The sequence below is a fragment of the Carcharhinus amblyrhynchos genome, unplaced genomic scaffold, assembly GCF_965287045.1.
Source record: "Carcharhinus amblyrhynchos unplaced genomic scaffold, sCarAmb.v2.hapA scaffold_37, whole genome shotgun sequence".
In the NCBI taxonomy this organism is placed as follows: Eukaryota; Metazoa; Chordata; class Chondrichthyes; order Carcharhiniformes; family Carcharhinidae; genus Carcharhinus; species Carcharhinus amblyrhynchos.
The window spans coordinates 2,761,880-2,781,395 of NW_027649778.1; the positions used below are offsets into that span (position 1 = coordinate 2,761,880).

General features: G+C 46.1%; 1 protein-coding gene across 2 annotated transcripts in view; it reads left to right on the forward strand.

The window, feature by feature from the left end:
* The window catches only part of LOC145362179 (BRD4-interacting chromatin-remodeling complex-associated protein-like), a 122,345-nt gene that overhangs the window by 54,561 nt on the left and 48,268 nt on the right, over nucleotides 1–19,516 (forward strand). For both annotated transcript variants that reach the window (XM_080218232.1, XM_080218233.1), the window contains exon 2: nucleotides 18,854–18,996. In XM_080218232.1, coding sequence (XP_080074358.1) covers nucleotides 18,978–18,996 — 19 coding nt within the window. In that variant the 5' untranslated portion in view covers nucleotides 18,854–18,977. The remainder of the gene's footprint in view (nucleotides 1–18,853; nucleotides 18,997–19,516) is intronic.

The following is a 19,516-nucleotide window of genomic DNA, read 5'->3' on the forward strand; positions in this document are numbered from 1 at the left end:
GTTTACTCTGGGTGCTCCGGTTTCTTCCCACAGTCCAAAAGACGTGCTGGTCAGGTGCATTGGCTGAACTAAATTCTTCCTCCGTGTACCTGAACAAGCGTCGGAGTGTGGCAGCTACGGGATTTTCACAGTAACCTAATTACGGTGTTAATGTAAGCCTAAGTTTAGTTATTAATGTCACTAGTTGGCTTAGATTAACACTGCAATGAAGTTACTGTGAAAATCCCCTAGTCACCACACTCCAGCATCTGTTTGGGTACACTGAGGGAGAATTTAGCATGGCCAGTGCACCTAACCAGCACGTCTTTTGAACTGTGGGAGGAAACCAGAGCACCCGGAGGAAACCCACGTAGACACAGGGAGAATGTGCAATCTCCACACAGTGACCCAAGCCAAGAATTGAAACTGGGTCTTTGGCGCTGAGAGACAGCAATGCCACCTACTTGTGACACTAATAAATAAACTTCTTAAAGTAGGGAGATGAGTAGGGATCGAAAGTGATGATGACAGTCTCCCCAATATCTAATTGGAGGAAATTTCTGCTCATCTTGTACGAGATGTCGGGTAAGCATTCCGCAGAAGGCTGTGGAGGCCAGGTCGTTGAGTGTCTTTAAGACAGAGACAGATAAGCCCTTGATAAAAGGATCAGGAGTTATGGGGAAAAGGCAGGAGGATGTGGATGAGAAAAATATCAGCCATGGTTAAATGATGGAGCAGACTTGGTGGGCTGAGTGGCCTAATTCTGCTCTGATGTCTTCTGGTTCAGCAGTTGTGGAGGAGCTGAGAGATGTTTCGAAGAGTTGGTTTGGGGTCCCTCGCAATCTTGCGGCACACTGTTTGGTAGGTTGGCGCAATTTCATTGTTCTTTAGTCCCTTACTTCACAGTTTGTGCCACAGCCTGGTATTGCAATGTGTCACAGCGTATAATGCTTTTCATCACTGTTACTTCCTGTTTTGACACACATGTGGTAAATGTGTTTTGTCAATGAAGTAAGCTATAAGGCATATTATAATAATCTGCATGCGTCTCTGCGTACACTTCCTGCCCAACTTCCTGTTATCATTTTTGGACAATCTTCTATCGAGGAGAAAGCCCAACCCTGCATTTCTATTACGCCTTTCATAACCTCGGGCAGTCTTGGCACTTCAGTCGCTTGGGGAGGCAGTGGTGCAGTGGTATTCTCAACAGACAAAAGAATCTGGAGACCCAGGTTCAAATCCCACCGCGGCAGTTAGAGTCATAGAACCATTGAATAATACAGCACAGAAACAAGCCTGGAAGAGTACAGGGTTTTAATTCAGAGGGGCAGGACAGTCGGTGCAGGCTTGGAGGCCTGAAGGGCCTGTTCTTGTGCTGTAATTTTCTTTTTCTTTTCTTGACAAATCCAACCAGTCCATGGCACCCTCGCAGCTAATCCCAGTTGCCCATGTGTGGCCCTTATCCTCCTAAACCATTCTCATCCGTGTACTTATCCAAATGCTTTTTAAACGTTGCTATTATACCCACCTCGACCACTTTCTGTAGCAGCTCATTCCATACATGCACCACCCTCTGCGTGAAGAAGTTGCCCCTCAGGTCCCTTTGAAATCTTTCCCCTCTTTGACCCCTCTGCCACCTAATTTTCCAGTTTCCCCTTCCCTGGGAAAAGGACTACGTGGGTTCATGCTGTCTCTGCCCGTCCTGATTTTATACACTTCAATAAAGTCACCCCTCATTTTCCTATTTTCCTAAGAATAAAGTCCTAGCCTAGATGGTGAAATTTGAATCCAATAAATAATTAAAATTCCACTGATGACTACGAAACTGTTGTCAATTGTCGGAAAAAGCCATCTGGTTCACTAATGTCCTTTAGGGAAGGAAATCTGCTGTCCTTAGCTGGTCTGGCCTACATGTGACTCCAGAACCACAGCAATGTGGTTGTCTCTTTAAATGCCCTTCTGAAATGGCTGAGCAGGATACTCAGTTCAAGGACAATGAGGGATGGGCAATAAATGCTGGCCCACCTCCAAAGCCCAAATCCCATGTAAATTTTAAAAAAATTTTTCGGAAACCAGTGTTGGTAAATGGGATTAAGTGGAAAGCCAGGTGTTTCTAATGTGCTGGTATAGACTCAACGGGCCGAAGAATCTCTTTTGCACTGTAATAGTCTATGCATCAGCTGTGTAATGAGATTAATGACCAATTAACCTGTTACTTAGTCCTGTTCATTAAGGGATCGAGACACTATAAAGAATAAGGCAGAGGTGATTCTTGTTGGGATAGAGAGTGATCCCTTGGGTTGAAGGAGTTCTGTAGTACCCCCCCTCTGTCTCAGTCGCATCTCTCAAGTCAGATTATACTCATTAGAATTCAGAAGAATGAGAGGGGATCTTATAGAAACTTAAGATTATGAAGAGAATAGATAAGATAGAAGCAGGGGAGTTGTTTCCACTGGCGAGTGAAACTAGAACTAGGGGGCATGGCCTCAAAATAAGGGGGAGCAGATTTAGGACTGAGTTGAGGAGGAACTTCTTCCCCAAAGGGTTGTGAATCAGTGGAATTCCCTGCCCCAGTGAAGCAGTTAAGGCTACCTCATTGAATGTTTTTAAGGCAAGTGTAGATAGGTTTTTGAACAGTAAAGGATTTAAGGGTTATGGTGAGCAGGCAGGTAATGGAGCTGCGTCCACAAAAAGATCGTCCATGATCTTATTGAATAGTGGAGCAGGCTCGAGGAGCCAGGTGGCCTACTCCTGCTCCTAGTTCTTGCGTTTTAAAGTTGTGGGTTCAAGCCTTACTCCAGTGACTTGAGCACAAAGCCCAGGCTGACATTCCTGTCGCAGGGGAGTGCTGTACTGTCAACAGAGGTGCTGACCTCTAGATGGTACCTCACCTGCCCCCTTAGATGGGAATAAAAGATCCTTGACACCATTTTTAAAAGAAAGGGCAGGGGCATTCTCCTTGGGGTATTGAGGCCAATATTCATCCAATCAACATTGCTGAACAAATGGATTATCAGTTTTTGTCACAGAGGGGATGTGGGAGGATCTTGCCGTGCACAGATTTGCTGTTTGGTTTCCATCATTACCGCACAGGCCACAAGAAATACTTCATTGACTGTGAAACACATTGGAGGTTATGGAAGGTGCTACAGGAATGCAAGCCGTATTCCTTTCAAAGCAACAGTTAGCAGTAGCATTGCTGACACCTGTCAAACAGCACTGACTGCTCTGACCTTATATCCTCAGGTATGGGGCTTCCAACCACTGGTTTATCCCAGTAAATATCTCTGTCTGCTGGTTTGACTCCTTGGAGGGAAGGCAGTTTCAGTCTTTTGAGTATTTAAGGCTTTGAGCTTTTGACATATTTGGTTATCTGAAATTTTCTGTAAGCAAGGTGTTTGGTTGCATCCTGTGGCACTCAAAAAGGCTAGTGTACAGGTACAGCAAGTAATTCGGAAAGCTAATAAGATGTTGTTTATTGTGAGGAGAATTATCACATAACTAGAGAAGTTATGCTTCAGTTGTACAGAGCACATTTGGAGTATTGTGTGCAGTGTTGATCTTATTTCAGGAAAGATGTCAATGCATTAGAAGGTTTACCAGATTGATACCAGGAATGGGTGGGTTGTCTTACAAGGGAAGGTTGGAGAGATTAGGCTTGTATCTGCTGGAGTTTAGAGTAAGAGGCCACTTGAGCAAAGCCTGTTAACATCCTGAGAGGTATTGACAGGATGGATGTGGAGAGGATGTTTCCTCTTGTCGGAGACTCTAGAGCTATGGGTGACTGTTTAAAGGTAAGAGTCACTCATTTAAGATGGAGACGGATAGTTTTTTTTCTCCCGAGTGTTGAGAGTCTCTGGAACTCTGTTCCTGAAAAGGTGGGCACAGAAAGAAGTCTGACAGCAACAGGTTAAAATACAACAGGTTTATTTGGTAGCACGAGCTTTCCGAGTACCACTCCTTCATCAGGTGAATGGACAGGTAGGTTTCACAAACACGGCATATATAGACAAAGTCACAATTGCAAGATAATGGTTAGAATGTGAGTCTTTACAGGTAATCGAGTCTTTACAGGTAATCGAGTCTTTACAGGTAATCGAGTCTTTACAGGTAATCGAGTCTTTACAGGTAATCGAGTCTTTACAGGTAGAGACAATGTGAGTGGAGAGAGGGATAATCACCGGCTAAAGAGGTGTGAATTGTCTCAAGCTAGGACAGTTGGTAGGATTTTGCAAGCCCAGGCCAAATAGTGGGGGTTACATATAGTGTGACATGAACCCAAAATCCTGGTTGAGGCCGTCCTCATGTGTAACCTACACCATTTGGCCTGGGCTTGCAAAATCCTACAAGCTGTCCTAGTTTGAGACAATTCACACCATTATCTTGCAATTGAGCCTGTGTCTATATATGCCAGACTTGTGAACCCAACTTTCCACTCATCTGATGAAGGGGCAGCACTCCGAAAGCTCGTGCTGCCAAATAAATCTATTGGACTTCAACCTGGTGTTGTGAGACTTCTTACTGTGCCCACCCCAGTCCAAAGCTGGTTTCCTCCCACAGTCCAAAGACATGCTGGTTAGGAGCATTGGCCGTGCTGAATTCTCCCTCACTGTACCCAAACAGGCGCCGGGGTGTGGCGACTAGGGGATTTTCACAGTAACTTCAACAGCAGTGTTAATGTAAGCTTACTTGTGACACTAATAAATAAACTTTAACGTATTAAACGAGCTTCCCAGCTCAATGTTTCAAAATCAATTCATTGACAGTAATGCCTCCTGGGATGTCCAGAGTTTGTGCAAGGGGCTACAGAAATGCCAGTTTCCTTTCACAAGTCATTTTTGCAAAAAATCATTCAAAATGGTTCTTCGTACAGCTTTTGTTTTCATATTTGGAATTTGGTCAGTGATAGGAAGGGCTGAGAGTTCCAGAGACGCCCAACACTCTGGAGAAAAAAACACCTATCCCCATCTCCATCTTAAATAAGTGATAGAGGCTCCGCTGTGATGTGGTTGCTGTTAGAAACCCTCTGATGAAACCCAAGTAGACATGAGGAGAACGTGCAGACTCCACACAGACAGTGACCTAAGCCAGGAATCAAAGCCAGGTCCCTGGCGCTGCTTCCTCAGCGCTAACCATTGTGTCGCTGTCTTTTGACAGTAAAAAGTATTATTTCACATGCACTATAAGACAAAGCATATCGTACATAGAGAAGGAAAGGGGAGTGTGCAGAATGTTGTGGTAAAGTCACAGCTACAGTGTAGAGAAAGATCAACTTAGTGCAGGGTAAGTCCATTCAAAAGCCTGGATAAAAGCAAGATGCTGGGGTATGAAACCCAAAAGAGAAAACACTGGAAAATCTCAGCAAGTCTGACAGCATCTGTAAGGAGGGAAAAGAGCTGACTAGCTCAATATCTGACAAAGGGTCATCTGGACTTGAAACGTCAGCTCCTTTCTCTCCTTACAGATGCTGCCAGACCTGCTGAGATTTTCCAGCGTTTTCCCATTCAGAAGTCTAACAGCAGCAGGGAGGAAGCTGTTCTTGAGTAGGTTGGTATGTGACCTCAGACTTTTGTAACTTTTTCCCGATGGAAGAAGGTGGAAGAGAGAATGTCCGGGGTGCGTGCCACTTCTGCAAGGCGTAAAAGCAATGTGATAATGACCAGATAATCTGTTTAGCAATGTTTGTCAGTTAAGGCGTCAATGTTTGCCAGGATGGGTATGGAGAATTTTCTTTGAAATAGTGCTTTATCTTCTGTGTCATCTCCACGAGAGAGAGCGGGCAGAGTTTTCGTTCAAAGTCTCACCTGGAAGATGGCATCTCTCACAGTGCAGCAACCCTCACTAACATCAGGCCTAACATTTTAGCTTCGGTCCCTGCCATGGAGTGCGGTAAACCAAATGCCACAAGCCTTGGGTTTTAAAATAACATCCTCCTCCTCCTCCTGTTCCTCCTAACTAACCTGAACAGGTTTCTGATTTTTAAGTTTAAAAGCAGTGCGGTGGGTGGGTGGGTTTCTGATTCCGTGGACCTGGGCGTACTTTTAGCAGAATATGTTTGGTTGTGAAACAGGTTTCTCTTCAGACTGGAATGTGCCGATCCTGTGGTTTATAAGCATGTGGTTTCTAAAAGCCTGTGGCTACATAACTAAGTTCCAGAAGTGCTGGAGTAGTCTACCCCTCAGCGGTGACTAATATAGAAGTTTCTGAACCCACACAGATTGGGATCTCTCGACGTTGGACTCTATTCTGAAGTTGGGATCGCAGCTCAGCTGGCAGTTCTGTGCAAGATTGTCTCCAGTATCACCTGAATCATTGAATCCTACAGTGCGGAAGGAGGCCATTCAGCCCAGTGAGTCTGCACTGACCACAATCCCGCCCAGGCCCTATCCCCATAACCCCATGCATTAACGCTAGCTAGTCTCCCTGACCAGGGGCAATTTAGCATGACCAACCCACCGAGCCCTCACATCTTTGGAGTGTTGAAGGAAACTAGAACACTCGGAGGAAACCCATGCAGACATAGGGAGATTGTGCAAACTCCGCACAGACGGTGACCCAAGCTGGGAATCAAACCTGGGTCCCTGGTGCTGTGAGGCAGCAGTGCTAATTGCTCTGCCTCTATGCTACCCCTTAGCCCCTTCCCTCCAAATTCGCCCCCTCTCTGATAGAGATGCTTAACCATTATTTTGAAGTGTTGGCTGTGGCTCAGTGGGTGCTATACTTGCCTCAGTAGAAGGTTCTGAGTTTTTAAGTTCCATTTCCAGAGACGTGAAAGCATTATCCAGGCTCTCACTCTGCAGTATTGAGGGAACACTGCACTGTTGGAGGTGCCATCCTTCAGATGGGATCTTAAACATAAAGCTCTGAATCATGGAATCTCTACAATGCAGGAGGTGGCCATTCGGCCTATCGAGTCCGCACTGACCACAATCCCACCCAGGCCCTGTTCCTATAACCCGCATATTTACCCTTCCAATGCCCCTAACACGAAAGAGAAATTTAGCATGGCTGTTCAACCAAACCCCCATATCCTTAGAGCGTGGGAGGAAACCAGAGGAAACCCACGCAGACACGGGGAGAACATGCAAACTCCACATAGATGGTGACCCGAGCTGGGAATCGAACCTGAGTCCCTGGTGCTGTGAGCAGCAGTGCTATCCTACTGTGCTGCCTGTGCTTGCTGTCTCTGCTATGTGCCCTTATCAGATTTTGAACAGCAACAGGGGCGTTCTCACTGGCATCCTAGATGAATATTTACCTCAGTCAGGACGATGAGTACTGTATGCAGTTCTGGTCACTGCACAGAGGAAAGATGAGATTGCACTAGAAGCAATGATGAGGATGTTCCCTTAACTGGAGAATTTTAGTTACGAGTAGGCTTACGTTAACATTGCAATGAAGTTGCTGTGAAAAACCCTGAGTTGCCACATTCTGGCGCCTGTTCAGGTACACTGAGGGAGAATTTAGCATGACCAGTGCATCTAACCCACACATTTTTGGATGGTGGGAGGAAACCGGAGCACCCGGAGGAAACCCACACAGACATGAGGAGAATGTGCAGACTCCGCACAAACAGTGACCCAAGCAGGGAATTGAACAGGTCCCTGGCGCAGTGAGGCAGTGGTGCTAACCACTGTGCCACTACACTGCCATTTAGAGAGCATCTGAAAATTTGCAACATTCACCCCCCCACCCCCCGACCTAGAAAAGATCATCCCGGGGAAAGAACCACCTGGTGAAAAATTAGTACCAGCCAATCAAAAACACGACACAAAACACGGTGAAAAGCAACTAGCCCCGTCCCTCCACTCCCTCAACCTCAGAGTGACTGAGATTCCAGGACCCTATAGTTCCTGCCTCCATTTACACAGCTGGAGCAAGATAATTTTACAAGCGAGATGGCTAGTCTGGGAATAGCAGACACCTTAAACAACTCATCAAACATACCTCCAAGACAGCCTCGTGGAAACAAAAATTGAACTGCGCGCGCACACACCCGCAGCAATTTTTTTGTTCTTTACTTGGTGTTGGCTGAATGCATGTTTCGTAAACTAAACGCACAGGGGGAACCAACGCCCACCTGTCCACCCCACCGTATCAAGACCTTTCAATACCACAAGAGATGAAGAGAAATCTCAAAATATCACCTTGGAGGGGCTTCAGGAATCTTTTGGCACATATAATACACCATGCTCTAGGTGGTAGCTATGATGTGGAGATGACAGCATTGGACTGGGGTGGGCACAGTAAGAAGTCTCTCAACACCAGGTTAAAGTCCAAATGGCTGTTTGTGCGAACATTCCAGCCCTCCTTTTGCAAAACTAGACAATGGCTGAAACCTTCCACTGGGTTAAAGTCCAACAGGTTTATTTGGTAGCACAAGCTTTCGGAGCGTCGCTCCTTCATCAGGTGAGTCAAGCGGATCACACGTGCCACTAGCTCACCTGATGCTACCAAATAAACCTGTAGGACTTTAACCTGATGCTATGAGACTTCTTACTGTGCCCACCCCAGTCCAGTGCCAGCAACTCTACATCATTCCTTCCACTGGGACCACCCCCTTCCTCCATCAAAATCCTCCCTCCTCCTCTCCTCTGCCGCTGGCCCCTCCACCCTCCGTGCCAACTCCCAGACCCTTGTTAGCTCCTGAGAGACTGTCTCCACTGCCCAGAATGAAGGGTGGCCATCAGTTTGTAGAAACTGGTATTGTTATTGACACCAACAGAACTCGCACTGAAAGCGTGAGAAATTTCCAGACTCTGTGGTGTTTTCTGACCTCAGCTGAACTGCAACATGCAGAAAAGATGTTACCAGGACTTGATTTGAGTTATGAGGAGAGAGGCTGAAGTGTAGGAGGCTGTGGGGTGATCTTATAGAGGTCTATAAAATAATGAGGGGCACAGATCAACTCGATAGTCGATATCTTTTCCCAAAGGTAGGGGAGTCTAAAACTAGAGGGCAGAGGTTTAAGGTGAGAGGGAAAAGATACAAAAGGGTGCAGAGGGGCAATTTTTTCAGTGGGTGGAGAGCATCTGGAACAAGCTACCAGAGGTAGTAGTAGAGGCAGGTGCAATTTTGTCTTTTAAAAAGCATTTAGACCATTACATGGATAAAATAGGTGTAGAGGGATATGGGTCAAATGGGGCAGTTCGGACCAGCTTCAGGGATTTAAAAAAAAAGGCAGCATGAACAAGTTGGGCTGAAGAGCCTGTTTCCATGCTGTAAACCTCTGACTCTTTGTCAACATTGCTTTGGAATCCATGTCTTTATAGTTTTACACAACAATTGGCTGATCCAGGCTCCTCCTCCCCAGGGGAAAGCCAGGACCCTCGATACACCTGGCTCGTATTCACTCCTGCAGTGGGCAAATCATTCCTGTTGGTCAGTGTTGAATGCAGCAAGTGTTAGTGCTGATTGTCGGAGTTCTTCCATTTTTTACATTGTTGGCAAATCTAATCAGTGGGCACTCAAGTTTGCTTCCGAGTTTTAAAATTCTTTTAACACTGACTCTCACTGGGGTATGGGTCCCACGCACACTGACTCTCACTGGGGTGCAGATCCCATGCACGCTGACTCTCACTGGGGTACGGGTCCCACGCGCGCTGACTCTTACTGGGGTACGGGTCCCACATGTGCTGATTGCTCTCCTGTCCCTGATCACCAGCCTAATCGCGTGTGAATGGTTTTTGAATATCACTGGGCTGATCTTTGCCTGTGGCCATCCACACACACATTTTGCAGAGTAACCCAGAAGGGCAGTCTGTGTCAGATCAGCTTATTGATCTGATGTTAATACCGAGCAACCAAACACTCCTTTGCTGTAGAATACCTACAGTGTGGAAAGAGGCCATTTGGCCCATCAAACTTGCACCAAAAACAATCCCACCCAGGCATTATCCTTGTAACCCCACATATTTACTCTACTAATCCCCCTAACACAGAACAATTTAGCATGCCAATCAACCTAACCTGCACATTTTTGGACTATGGGAGGAAAGTGGAGCACCCAGAGGAAACCCATACAAACACGGAGAGAACATGCAAACTCCACACAGACAGTGACCTGAGGCGGGAATCGAACTTGGGTCCCTGGTGCTGTGAGGCGGCTATTTGTTTTGTTTTAATTTATTATTCTCACATATATTAGTATACAGAGAAAAGTATTGTTTTTTGCACGCTCTACAGACAAAACATACTGTTCATAGAGAAGGAAATGAGAGAGTGCAGAATGTAGTGTTACAGTCATAGCTAGGGTGTAGAGAAAGATCAACTTAACGCAAATTAATTCAAAAGTCCAACAGCAGCAGGGAAAAAGCTGTTCTTGCATCGTTTGGTACGTGACCTCAGACTTTTGCATCTTTTTCCCGCTGGAAGAGAGAATGTCCATGGTGTGTGAGGTCACTGATTATGCTGGCCACTTTTCCAAGGCAGTGGGAAGTGTAGACAGAGTCAATGGATGGGAGGCTGGTTTGCGTGATGGATTGAGCTACATTCACGTTCTTTTGTAGTTCCTTGCAGTCTTGGGCAGAGCAGGAGCCATAACAAGCTGTGAAACAACCAGAAAGAATGCTTTCTGTTGGTGCATCTGTAAAAGTTGGTGAGAGTCATAGCTGACATGCCAAATTTCCTTAGCCTTCTGAGAAAATAGAGGCATTGGTGGACTTCCTTAACTATAGTGTTGGCATGGGGTGGGAGGGGGGTATCAGGACAAGTTGTTGCTGATCTGGATACGTAAAAACTTGAAGCTCTCGATCCTTCCTACTTCGTCCCCGTTGATGTATATAGGGGCCTGTTCTCCTGTGCGCTTCCTGAAGTCGATGACAATCTCTTTTGTTTTGCCAACCACTGTGCCACCGTGCTGTCCCATTGGTGTGCATTTAAGAAGGTCTCAGTATATCTTGAAGGAATGGCTGTGTAGAACATGTTTATTTATGTCTGGTGCCTCAGCTGATTTAGTTCCCTTGTGTTGAAGTGCAAATTGCAGTAATTTGTCACACTTTAGAGGTGGCACTCTGGATCTGGCTGCTTCTGGTGATGCCAGTTATATTCCTGGAAACTTCCTATTTAAAAATTCCCTATCTTGCTTCAACATCTCCAGCTATTTCAGCGACAATAAATTAACTTGAAGCACAGAGCTGGTGTAAGCACAATAGCCACTTCGGTCATAGTAAGATCCCAATTCACAGCAAATTAGACCCATGACCACTTGATGCGTGTTTTATAAGTTTATTAGTATCACAAGTAAGGCTTACATTAACACTGCAGTGAAGTTACTGTGGTCGTCACATTCCAGTGTCTGTTCAGGTACAATGAGGGAGAATTTAGCACGGCCAAAGCATCTAACCAGCACGTCTCTCAACTGTGGGAGGAAACCGGAGCACCCAGAGGAAACTCGCACAGACGGGGAGAACGTGCAAACTCCACAGTGACCCAAGCCGGGAATCAAATCTGGGTCTCTGGCACTGTGTGTTTTGGTATTGGCTGAGAGAGGAATGTGGCCTCTTGTTTGTTGCATGTTGTCACTGAATTGTAAATTATTGCCGAAGCTTAAACGGTCTCGTGCAAAGCAGTAGTCCCCAAAAATTTCATCTGTGGATCACTTGGTGGGGACAAAGATGCTGGAGGCCACCTCGCTGTCCTCCTTTCACTTGCCCCCACAAAATTCACCAGAATTAATGGAAACTAGAAATAAATTTGTGTGCCTTTTTAAAAATTAAGTATCTTAACCATTCACAAAAATGAGGCTACAGAAATTTTTATATTATAGGCATTAACGTTACATGGGAACATGACACATTCTAATGTTAAAATCATTGCAGTAATCGTCTGAAAAATGAATGCAAATCAATAGGGATGTAAATCTGACTTTAAAACGTTGTTTCTCTTAGAATCATAGAATCCCTACTGTGCTTCATGAAAGAGGCTTTTTGGCCCACCGAGTGTGCACCGACCACAGTCCCACCCATGCTGTATCCCTGTAACCCCATATATTTACCCAGCCAATCCCCCTGACACTAAGAGTCAATTTTTAGCATGCCTAATCCACCTAACCCACACATCTTTGGACTGTGGGAGGAAACTGGAGCACCCGGAGGAAACCCGCACAGGGAGAACATGCGAACTCCACATAGACCCAAGGCCGGAATTGAACCCAGGTCCCTCGCACTGTAAAGCAGCAATCTAACCACAGGGCCACCATGTCACCACGGTAATGACCTATGCCCCATACATGGGAGTTGATTTATTGTATGACATGATACGAGTGGCATCAGCCAACACCAAAACACACAGTGCCAGGGATCCAGGTTTGATTCCCAGCTTGGGTCACTGTCTGTGCGGAGTCTGCACGTTCTCCTGGTATCTGTGTGGGTTTCCTCCGGATAAAAGGTCTGACAACACCAGATTTAAGTCCAACTGATTTATTTGATTGTACACTCACTAGCTTTCGAGGTTTCCCTCTTCTTCAGGTGAACGGAGAGTTCTGGTCTCACACAGAGCGTATAAAACACAGACAGTTTACTGATTAGAATGCAAGTCTCTCCATTCAGAACTCGCCATCCCTCTGAAGAAGAGGGAAACCTCAAAAGCTAGTGAGTTTACTATCAAATAAATCAGTTGGACTTAAACCTGGCGTTGTCAGACTTTTTACTGTGTTTATCCCAGTCCAACGCCGGCATATCCACATCATTTCCTCCGGATGCTCAGGTTTCATCCTATTGTCTGAAAGACATGCTGGTTAGGTGCATTGGCCGTGCTAATTTCTCCCTCTGTACCCGAAAAGGCGCCAGAGTGTGGCGACAAGGGGATTTTTGCAGTAACTTCATTGCACTGTTAATGTAAGTCTACTTGTTACACAACTTAAACTCTTAGGCAGTGATTCTTGCATTAAAAAATAGCTATTGGTCCAAGTTCCATTTTTCTCATTTGGATCCCCCCCTCCACCCATGTTATAATCTTTTATAAAAACAATCAAATTAAACAAAAATTACAAGGGTGGGAGTGGCCCCCACCACCCACTATTTTCTACTCTTTAAACTTAACAAATGTTCAATAAATTAGACATATGTGAGAGGGGGTGACAGCCCCTGGTAGGACACAAAACAAGCTGTGTGCAGTTTTGGTCGCTGCACTTGCTGAAGGATATATTGGCCTTGGAGGGAGTGCAGAGGAGGTTCCCTAGGCTGATACCGGAGATGAGGGGTTGGATTATGAAGAGAGACTAAATAGACTGGGTCTGTACTCGCTGGAGTTTAGAAGAACGAGGGGGGATCTTATAGAGATGTGTAAGATAATGAAGGGGATGGATAGGATAGAAGTAGAGATTCTTCCCGCTTAGAGAGGATAGCAGGACTAGAGGGCACAGCCTTAAGATAAGGGTGGGGGGGGGCTGCAGTTTAGATCAGAGTTGAAGAGGAACTTCTTCGCTCAAAGGGTGGTGAATCTCTGGAATTCTCTGCCCGTTGAAGTGGTGGAGGCTACCTCGCTGAATATGTTTAAGTCACGGGTAGATAGGTTTCTGATAGACAAGGGGATTAAGGGTTATGGGGAGAAAGCAGGAAAGTGGAACTGATCCACTTCAGATCAGCCATGATCTTATTGAATGGCGGGGCAGGCTCGAAGGGCTAGATGGCCTACTCCTGCTCCTATTTCTTATGTTCTTATGTAAGTTCAAATGAAACTTTGACTCGCTTAGGAGTTTTGAAATAAAAAGGGTGGCATGGACAGATTGGGCCGAAGGGCCTGCTTCCATGCTGTAAACCTCTGTGACACTCTGATTCTTTGACTCTATAAACCAAAATGTTATTCCTGGGGGTGTTGGTGAATTCCAGCCCCCCGTGGTATCCACCGATCGGGAAAGGCCTGAAGCGCGCCAGTCAGCACCCATTCCGAGACCAACCAGCTGCAAATATTGCCATGGAAGAGGGCAGACAGTCGGGTCCGAAGGCCCTTTCGACTGCCCGCTGCCACTCTTTTAGGGAAAACCCAATTAAATTAAGTAAACTGAGGGACCAAGCAAGAAGGGCAAGAAGTCCCTTAAAGGGGGAACTGCCTGAAACAAAAGTGAAGCACAAGTAAAACTTAAAACGTCAAATCAAAAGGTGATTAAAGGGGTCAGTAACACACTCCAGCCCCTGCAGTGCCCAGTGAGCATGGAAGGACCTGATAGTGCCCGAGAACAACAGGGCACAGCCTGGGATGAAACATTTAAGTTATGAAAAGAGTTTGGGTAGGCTTGGGTTGTTTTAGTTGGAGCAGAGAAGACTGAAGGGTGACCTGATCGAAGTGCTCAAGATTATGAGGGACATGGACAGAGTGGATAAATAGCAGCTGTTCCCCTTAGTTGAAGGGTCAGTCACGCGGGGGCGTAGGCTCAGGTTAAGGGACAGAAGATTTGGAGGGGTTGTGAGAAAAACCTTTTTTACCCAGAGGGTGGTGACGATCTGGAATGCGCTGCCTGGGAGGGTGGTGAAAATGAGACGCCTCACATCCTTCAAAAAGTCTGGATAAGCACTTGGCACATCATAACATTCAAGTGTTGGTAAATGGGATTCAGTGCGAGATCAGGTATTTCTTGCATGTTGATGCAGATGTGATGGGCCGAAGGGTCTATTCTGTACTGAATGATTCTATGACATTGCATGCTCCCTCCCCAGAGATGCCCAACCACAAATGTAGCCATGGTAGAGGGGTGGAAAGTCAGGGTGGACAATCATCTTCATCGCCCACTGCCTGGACCTGGTGATGGCAAGTTTGAGAAGGATCCCCATGTTATAAATGGCAGGAGGATCAAGGAGCTGCTTACAGCTTTACTATAACAGCTTTGACATCTCAGCATATACTAAAATGTTTTACAGTCAATGGGTCACTTCTGAAATTAGCTCATTTGTTGTCAAAAGTCTGGCGAATTTCTGCACAGCAAGACTCCAAACAGTGCACTAAATCAGTTGTTTTTATTCACTTGTGGGACATGGGTATCGCTGGTTGGCCATTGTTTATTGCCCATCCCTAGTTGCCCTTGGAGGGCTGTTGAGAGTTAATCACATGGCTCTGCAGTCACATGTAGGCCAGACCAGCTGAGGATGGCAGATTTCCTTCCCTAAAGGATGTTAGTGAACCAGATGGGGTTTTTTTTGACATTCGATAATTTCATGGTCATCAGTAGATTCTCAATTCCAGATTTCTTTTATTGAATTCAAATTCCACCATCTACCCTGGTGGGTTTCGAACCTGGTTCCCCAGAATATTAGCTGACTTTCTGGATTAATAGTCTAGCAATATTATCACCAGGTCATCGTCTCCCCACTCAGTTAATCTGTCTTTTTGGATGGTGAGCAGGAGAATATGGACTTTGCGAGTTGGGAAAGTCCTCCCTGGTCTTTTTGAGGCCTTGTTGACAAGATACGTGGCCGTGTAGTGGCATTGTCAGTGTAATTCAGAGACCCAGGTTCTCTGAATTCTCTGGGGACCCGGGTTCAAATCCCACCTCGGCAGATGGTGAAATTTGAATTCGACAAAACTCTGGGAATTAATGATGACCATGAAACCATTGTTGATTGTCAGGAAAACCCGTCTGGCTCACTAATGTCCCTTTAGGGAAGGAAGTCTGCTGTCCTTACCCAATCTGGACTACAATGCGACTCTGGAGCCATGGCAACATGGTTGACTTTTCAATACCTCCTCTGCAATGGCCTAGCAAATAGTCTCACAACACTATAAGACTTTAACCTGGTGTTGTGAGACTTTTTACTGTGTTTACCCCAGTCCAACGCCGGCATCTCCACATCATGGCCTAGCAAGCCACTCAGTCAAAGGGCAATTGGGGGTGGGCAGAAGTGCTGGCCCAGCCAGCAACACCCACATCCCCATGAATGAATTAAAAAAAAAGACAGGCCTTAGTTCAAGGTATCAAAGTGAAAGCTTCCGACAGTGCAGTACTCATTCAGTGTTGCACTGCAGTGTGTTTGGGCTACACGCTCTCGTTCTGTAGCGATGCTTGAATCTGAGCTGAACTGGTATTTTAGTTGTTGCCCGAGGTGAGTGTGACAATCATATGTCTCCCTTTGACCCACTATCCCAACTCTCAGTTGTCCAGTTACAGCACCGTAGGTTCAGTTGTTGGATGGTCGCAGCGACGCAGTGGGAGAGTGATATCTCTCCTACAATCCAAAAGTTAAATGGAAAAAGCACCCAGGAAGCAATAATGTCAACTGCCTCACAGCACCAGGGACCTGGGTTTGATTCCTGGCTTGGGTCACTGTGTGTGGAGTTTGCACGTTCTCCCCTGTGCCTGTGTGTGTTTCTTCTGGGTGCTCCGGTTTCTTCCCACCCTCCGAAGATGTGCAAGTTAGGTGGATTGGCAATGCTAAATCGCCCCTTAGTGTCCAAAGATTTGTAGATTGGGTGAATTGGATTTACATGTTATCCCCATGTCTGCATGGGTTTCCTCCCACAGTCCAAAGATGTGCAGGTTAGGTGAATTGATCATGCTAAATTGCTGCTTTGTGTCCCAAAGGTAGGGGATTAGCAGAGTAAATACGTAGAGATTATTGGTTTCTGTGGAACCTTTTAAGCTTAATGATTGACCGCAGACTACACATGGCCAGTTTAACTGATGCTTTTGGGAGGCGGGTTAGAAATCTGTCTTCCTCTCTGCCAGCTAAAGTATTTGCACTTATATAATGCCTTTTGGGGTGTCCCGAAAGGGACCCGGGTTCAATTCCCGGCTCAGGTCACTGTCTGTGTGGAGTCTGCATGTTGTCCCCACGTCTGCGTGAGTTTCCTCCGAGTGCTCCAGTTTCCTCCCGTAGTCTGAAGGACGTGCTGGTTATGTGTGTCAGCCAAGCTAAATTCTCCCTCAGTGTGCTCAAACAGGCGCCAGAGTCTGGTGATTTGGGGATTTTCACAGTAACTTCAATACAGTGTTAATGTAAGCCTACTTGTGACACTGATAAATAAACTAAAACTTTGGTGTACTTTTGTGGTGATGCAGTGGTCGGTGTTAATGCTGTGTTCTTCTGGGTGGGGTAGTGGAGCATGTATCCACTTCATTCCAGAAGTGGGAATTATTCCGTGCTCCAGTGCTGGCATCCCACAGCGTGAAAATACCCAGAACAAACGGGTTCAGCTCTTCTGTTATTCCACCCAGCTGTTTGTCTGTGATCAAGGATGTGTGCTGTAAACTTAGAGTCGGGCAATTCCTTGTCAGGAAATACTTCTTTTAACACAGCTTTTTATTCCATGCAGTCTGCTCCCAATCCGGTTACTTGATTAATTTATAGTCACTTGTGTTAGCATACAGTGAAAAGTATTGTTTCTTGCGTGCTATACAGACAAAGCATACTGTACAAAGGGAAGGAAAGGAGAGTGAATGCAGAATGTAGTGTTACAGTCATAGCTAGGGTGTAGAGAAAGATCAACTTAATGCAAGGTAGGTCCATTCAAAAGTCTGACGGCAGCAGAGAAGAAGCTGTTCTTGAGTCGGTTGGTACGTGACCTCAGACTTTTGTACCTTTCTCCTGGCGGAAGAAGGTGGAAGGGAGAATGACCGGGGTGTGTGGGGTCCTTGATTATGCTGGCCGCTTTTCCGAGGAAGCAGGAAGTGTCGACGGAGTCAGTGGGTGGGAGGCTGGTTTGAGTGACGGATTGGTCTACGTTCACAGCCGTACCATAGACATTTTGACTTTGTCTCAAAATAAGAGAGATCTTGAGCTGATGAAATTGAAATCTTCATATGATACTGTGGATTTGATGAAACTGATTTGAGCAAATAGTTCCCTGTGGTGTGGTGTTCAAATCTTCAGGGCTGCAGACTGAAGATGGTGGAATCTCAGAATGTGGTAAAGAGGGGCTTACTTGCAGGGCAATAAAGTTGCAGGATAAATAACCAGGATGGGCAATTGAAGCAGGCAGTATAACTGACAAGGATTCTAACGGGTACAAGTAGATAATCTTGTGCCCTTTCTGTCCATCCTTATTTCTGTTTTTTTCCCTCTGTCTGCTTCTGTTCTCCACACAGTGCATTTTGTTCTTTCCATATCTCTCCCTCGCTCGCTCTTACTTGCTGGTTCTTCCACTATATTGAAGCACCACCCAGTTTACAGTAGAAGTTTATTTGTTAGTGTCACAAGTAGGCTTACATTAACTCAGCGATGAAATTACTGTGAAAATCCCCCAGTTGCTACACTCCAGCCCCCGTTTGGGTACACTGACGGAGAATTTAGCATGGCCAATGCGCCCTAACCAGCACGTGTCTCAGACTGTGGGAGGAAACGGGAGCACCCGAAGGAAACCCACATGGACACGGGGAGAACGTGCAGTCAGTGACCCAAGCCGGGAATTGAACCCAGGTCCTTGGCGCTGCGAGGCAGCAGTGCTAACCACTGTGTCACTGAGGCCGTTCTATAATGCTGCTCAGATGAAAAGCTTGGATGCTGTTGAAGAGTGGTGAGAGATGGTGTGTGTGCGCGCATGAGTGACTTCTCAACCCTGAGAAATCAACTCTTTTACCCTCTGCAGCAAGTTAAGCTGCACAGATCAAGAGTAGAAACTGGTGAACTCTGTGCGACAGATCCGTTCCGCTACCTATAAAAACCAGAGCACTGGCGTGTGTGTGTGTGTGTGTGCGCGCGCGTGTGGAGTCCCCTGAGGGATGACTAAACCATATAAAATGTTCTTTCAGTAGTATGTCACAACTGAGCTTAGTTTAACAAAATTAAAAATGACAGTGTTTTGAGGCAGTGGTACAAGTGTGGAAGGCATTTTAATATTGTGTGTCTGTGTGCAGCACCTTTTTGTTAGATTATTTTTCTGGAAGCGGTGGGATATTTTTCTTCCTTCCTCAACACAAGAGTTTTACTGATGTTATTTTGTGCAGGTAAAGCATTGCTCCCGACTGGTGCGTGACGTAATGTGGGTATTGTGCAGTCCCTGGCAGACTCTACGCTGGAATAGGGGACCGAGACACGACTAGAAGTGCCGGGCGGGATTGCAGGATTTTTATGATGTCTGCTCGTGCAGGTAAATAGATGAGGTCACTCGGGAATGTGATGCAGTCTCCAGAGGAAGCCAGCCAAGGGCAGGTGGCTGAGAACTAACGCGCAGTTCTCATTTTGTTCATTTCCCAGTCTTTTCCAATTTTGTCTCCTCCCGAACCACAGAGATAGAAACATAGAATCCCTACATTCTGAAGGAGGCCCTTCAGCCTGTCAAGTCTGCACCAGCTGTTCAAAAGAGTATCTTTATCCAACCCCTCCCTCCCTCCTTCCCCTGTAACCCTGTGGATTTAGCATGGCCAATCCACGTAACTAGCACAGGGAGAGCATATAAATGCCACACAGGCAGTCACCCAAGGCCAGAATGGAACAGGCCTCTTGTGCTGTGAAGCAGCACTTTGCCACCATTCAGATGTCTAGTTTCTCCATTGAGTAGCCATTCTCTATGCCAATCCAGAAGGTGAGGGAAGAGCAGCTGTTTGACTTTTGTAAGAGCTTCACTGTTAGCCCTGGCATCTGGCTGAGTCCTTTAAAGCATGGCCAGA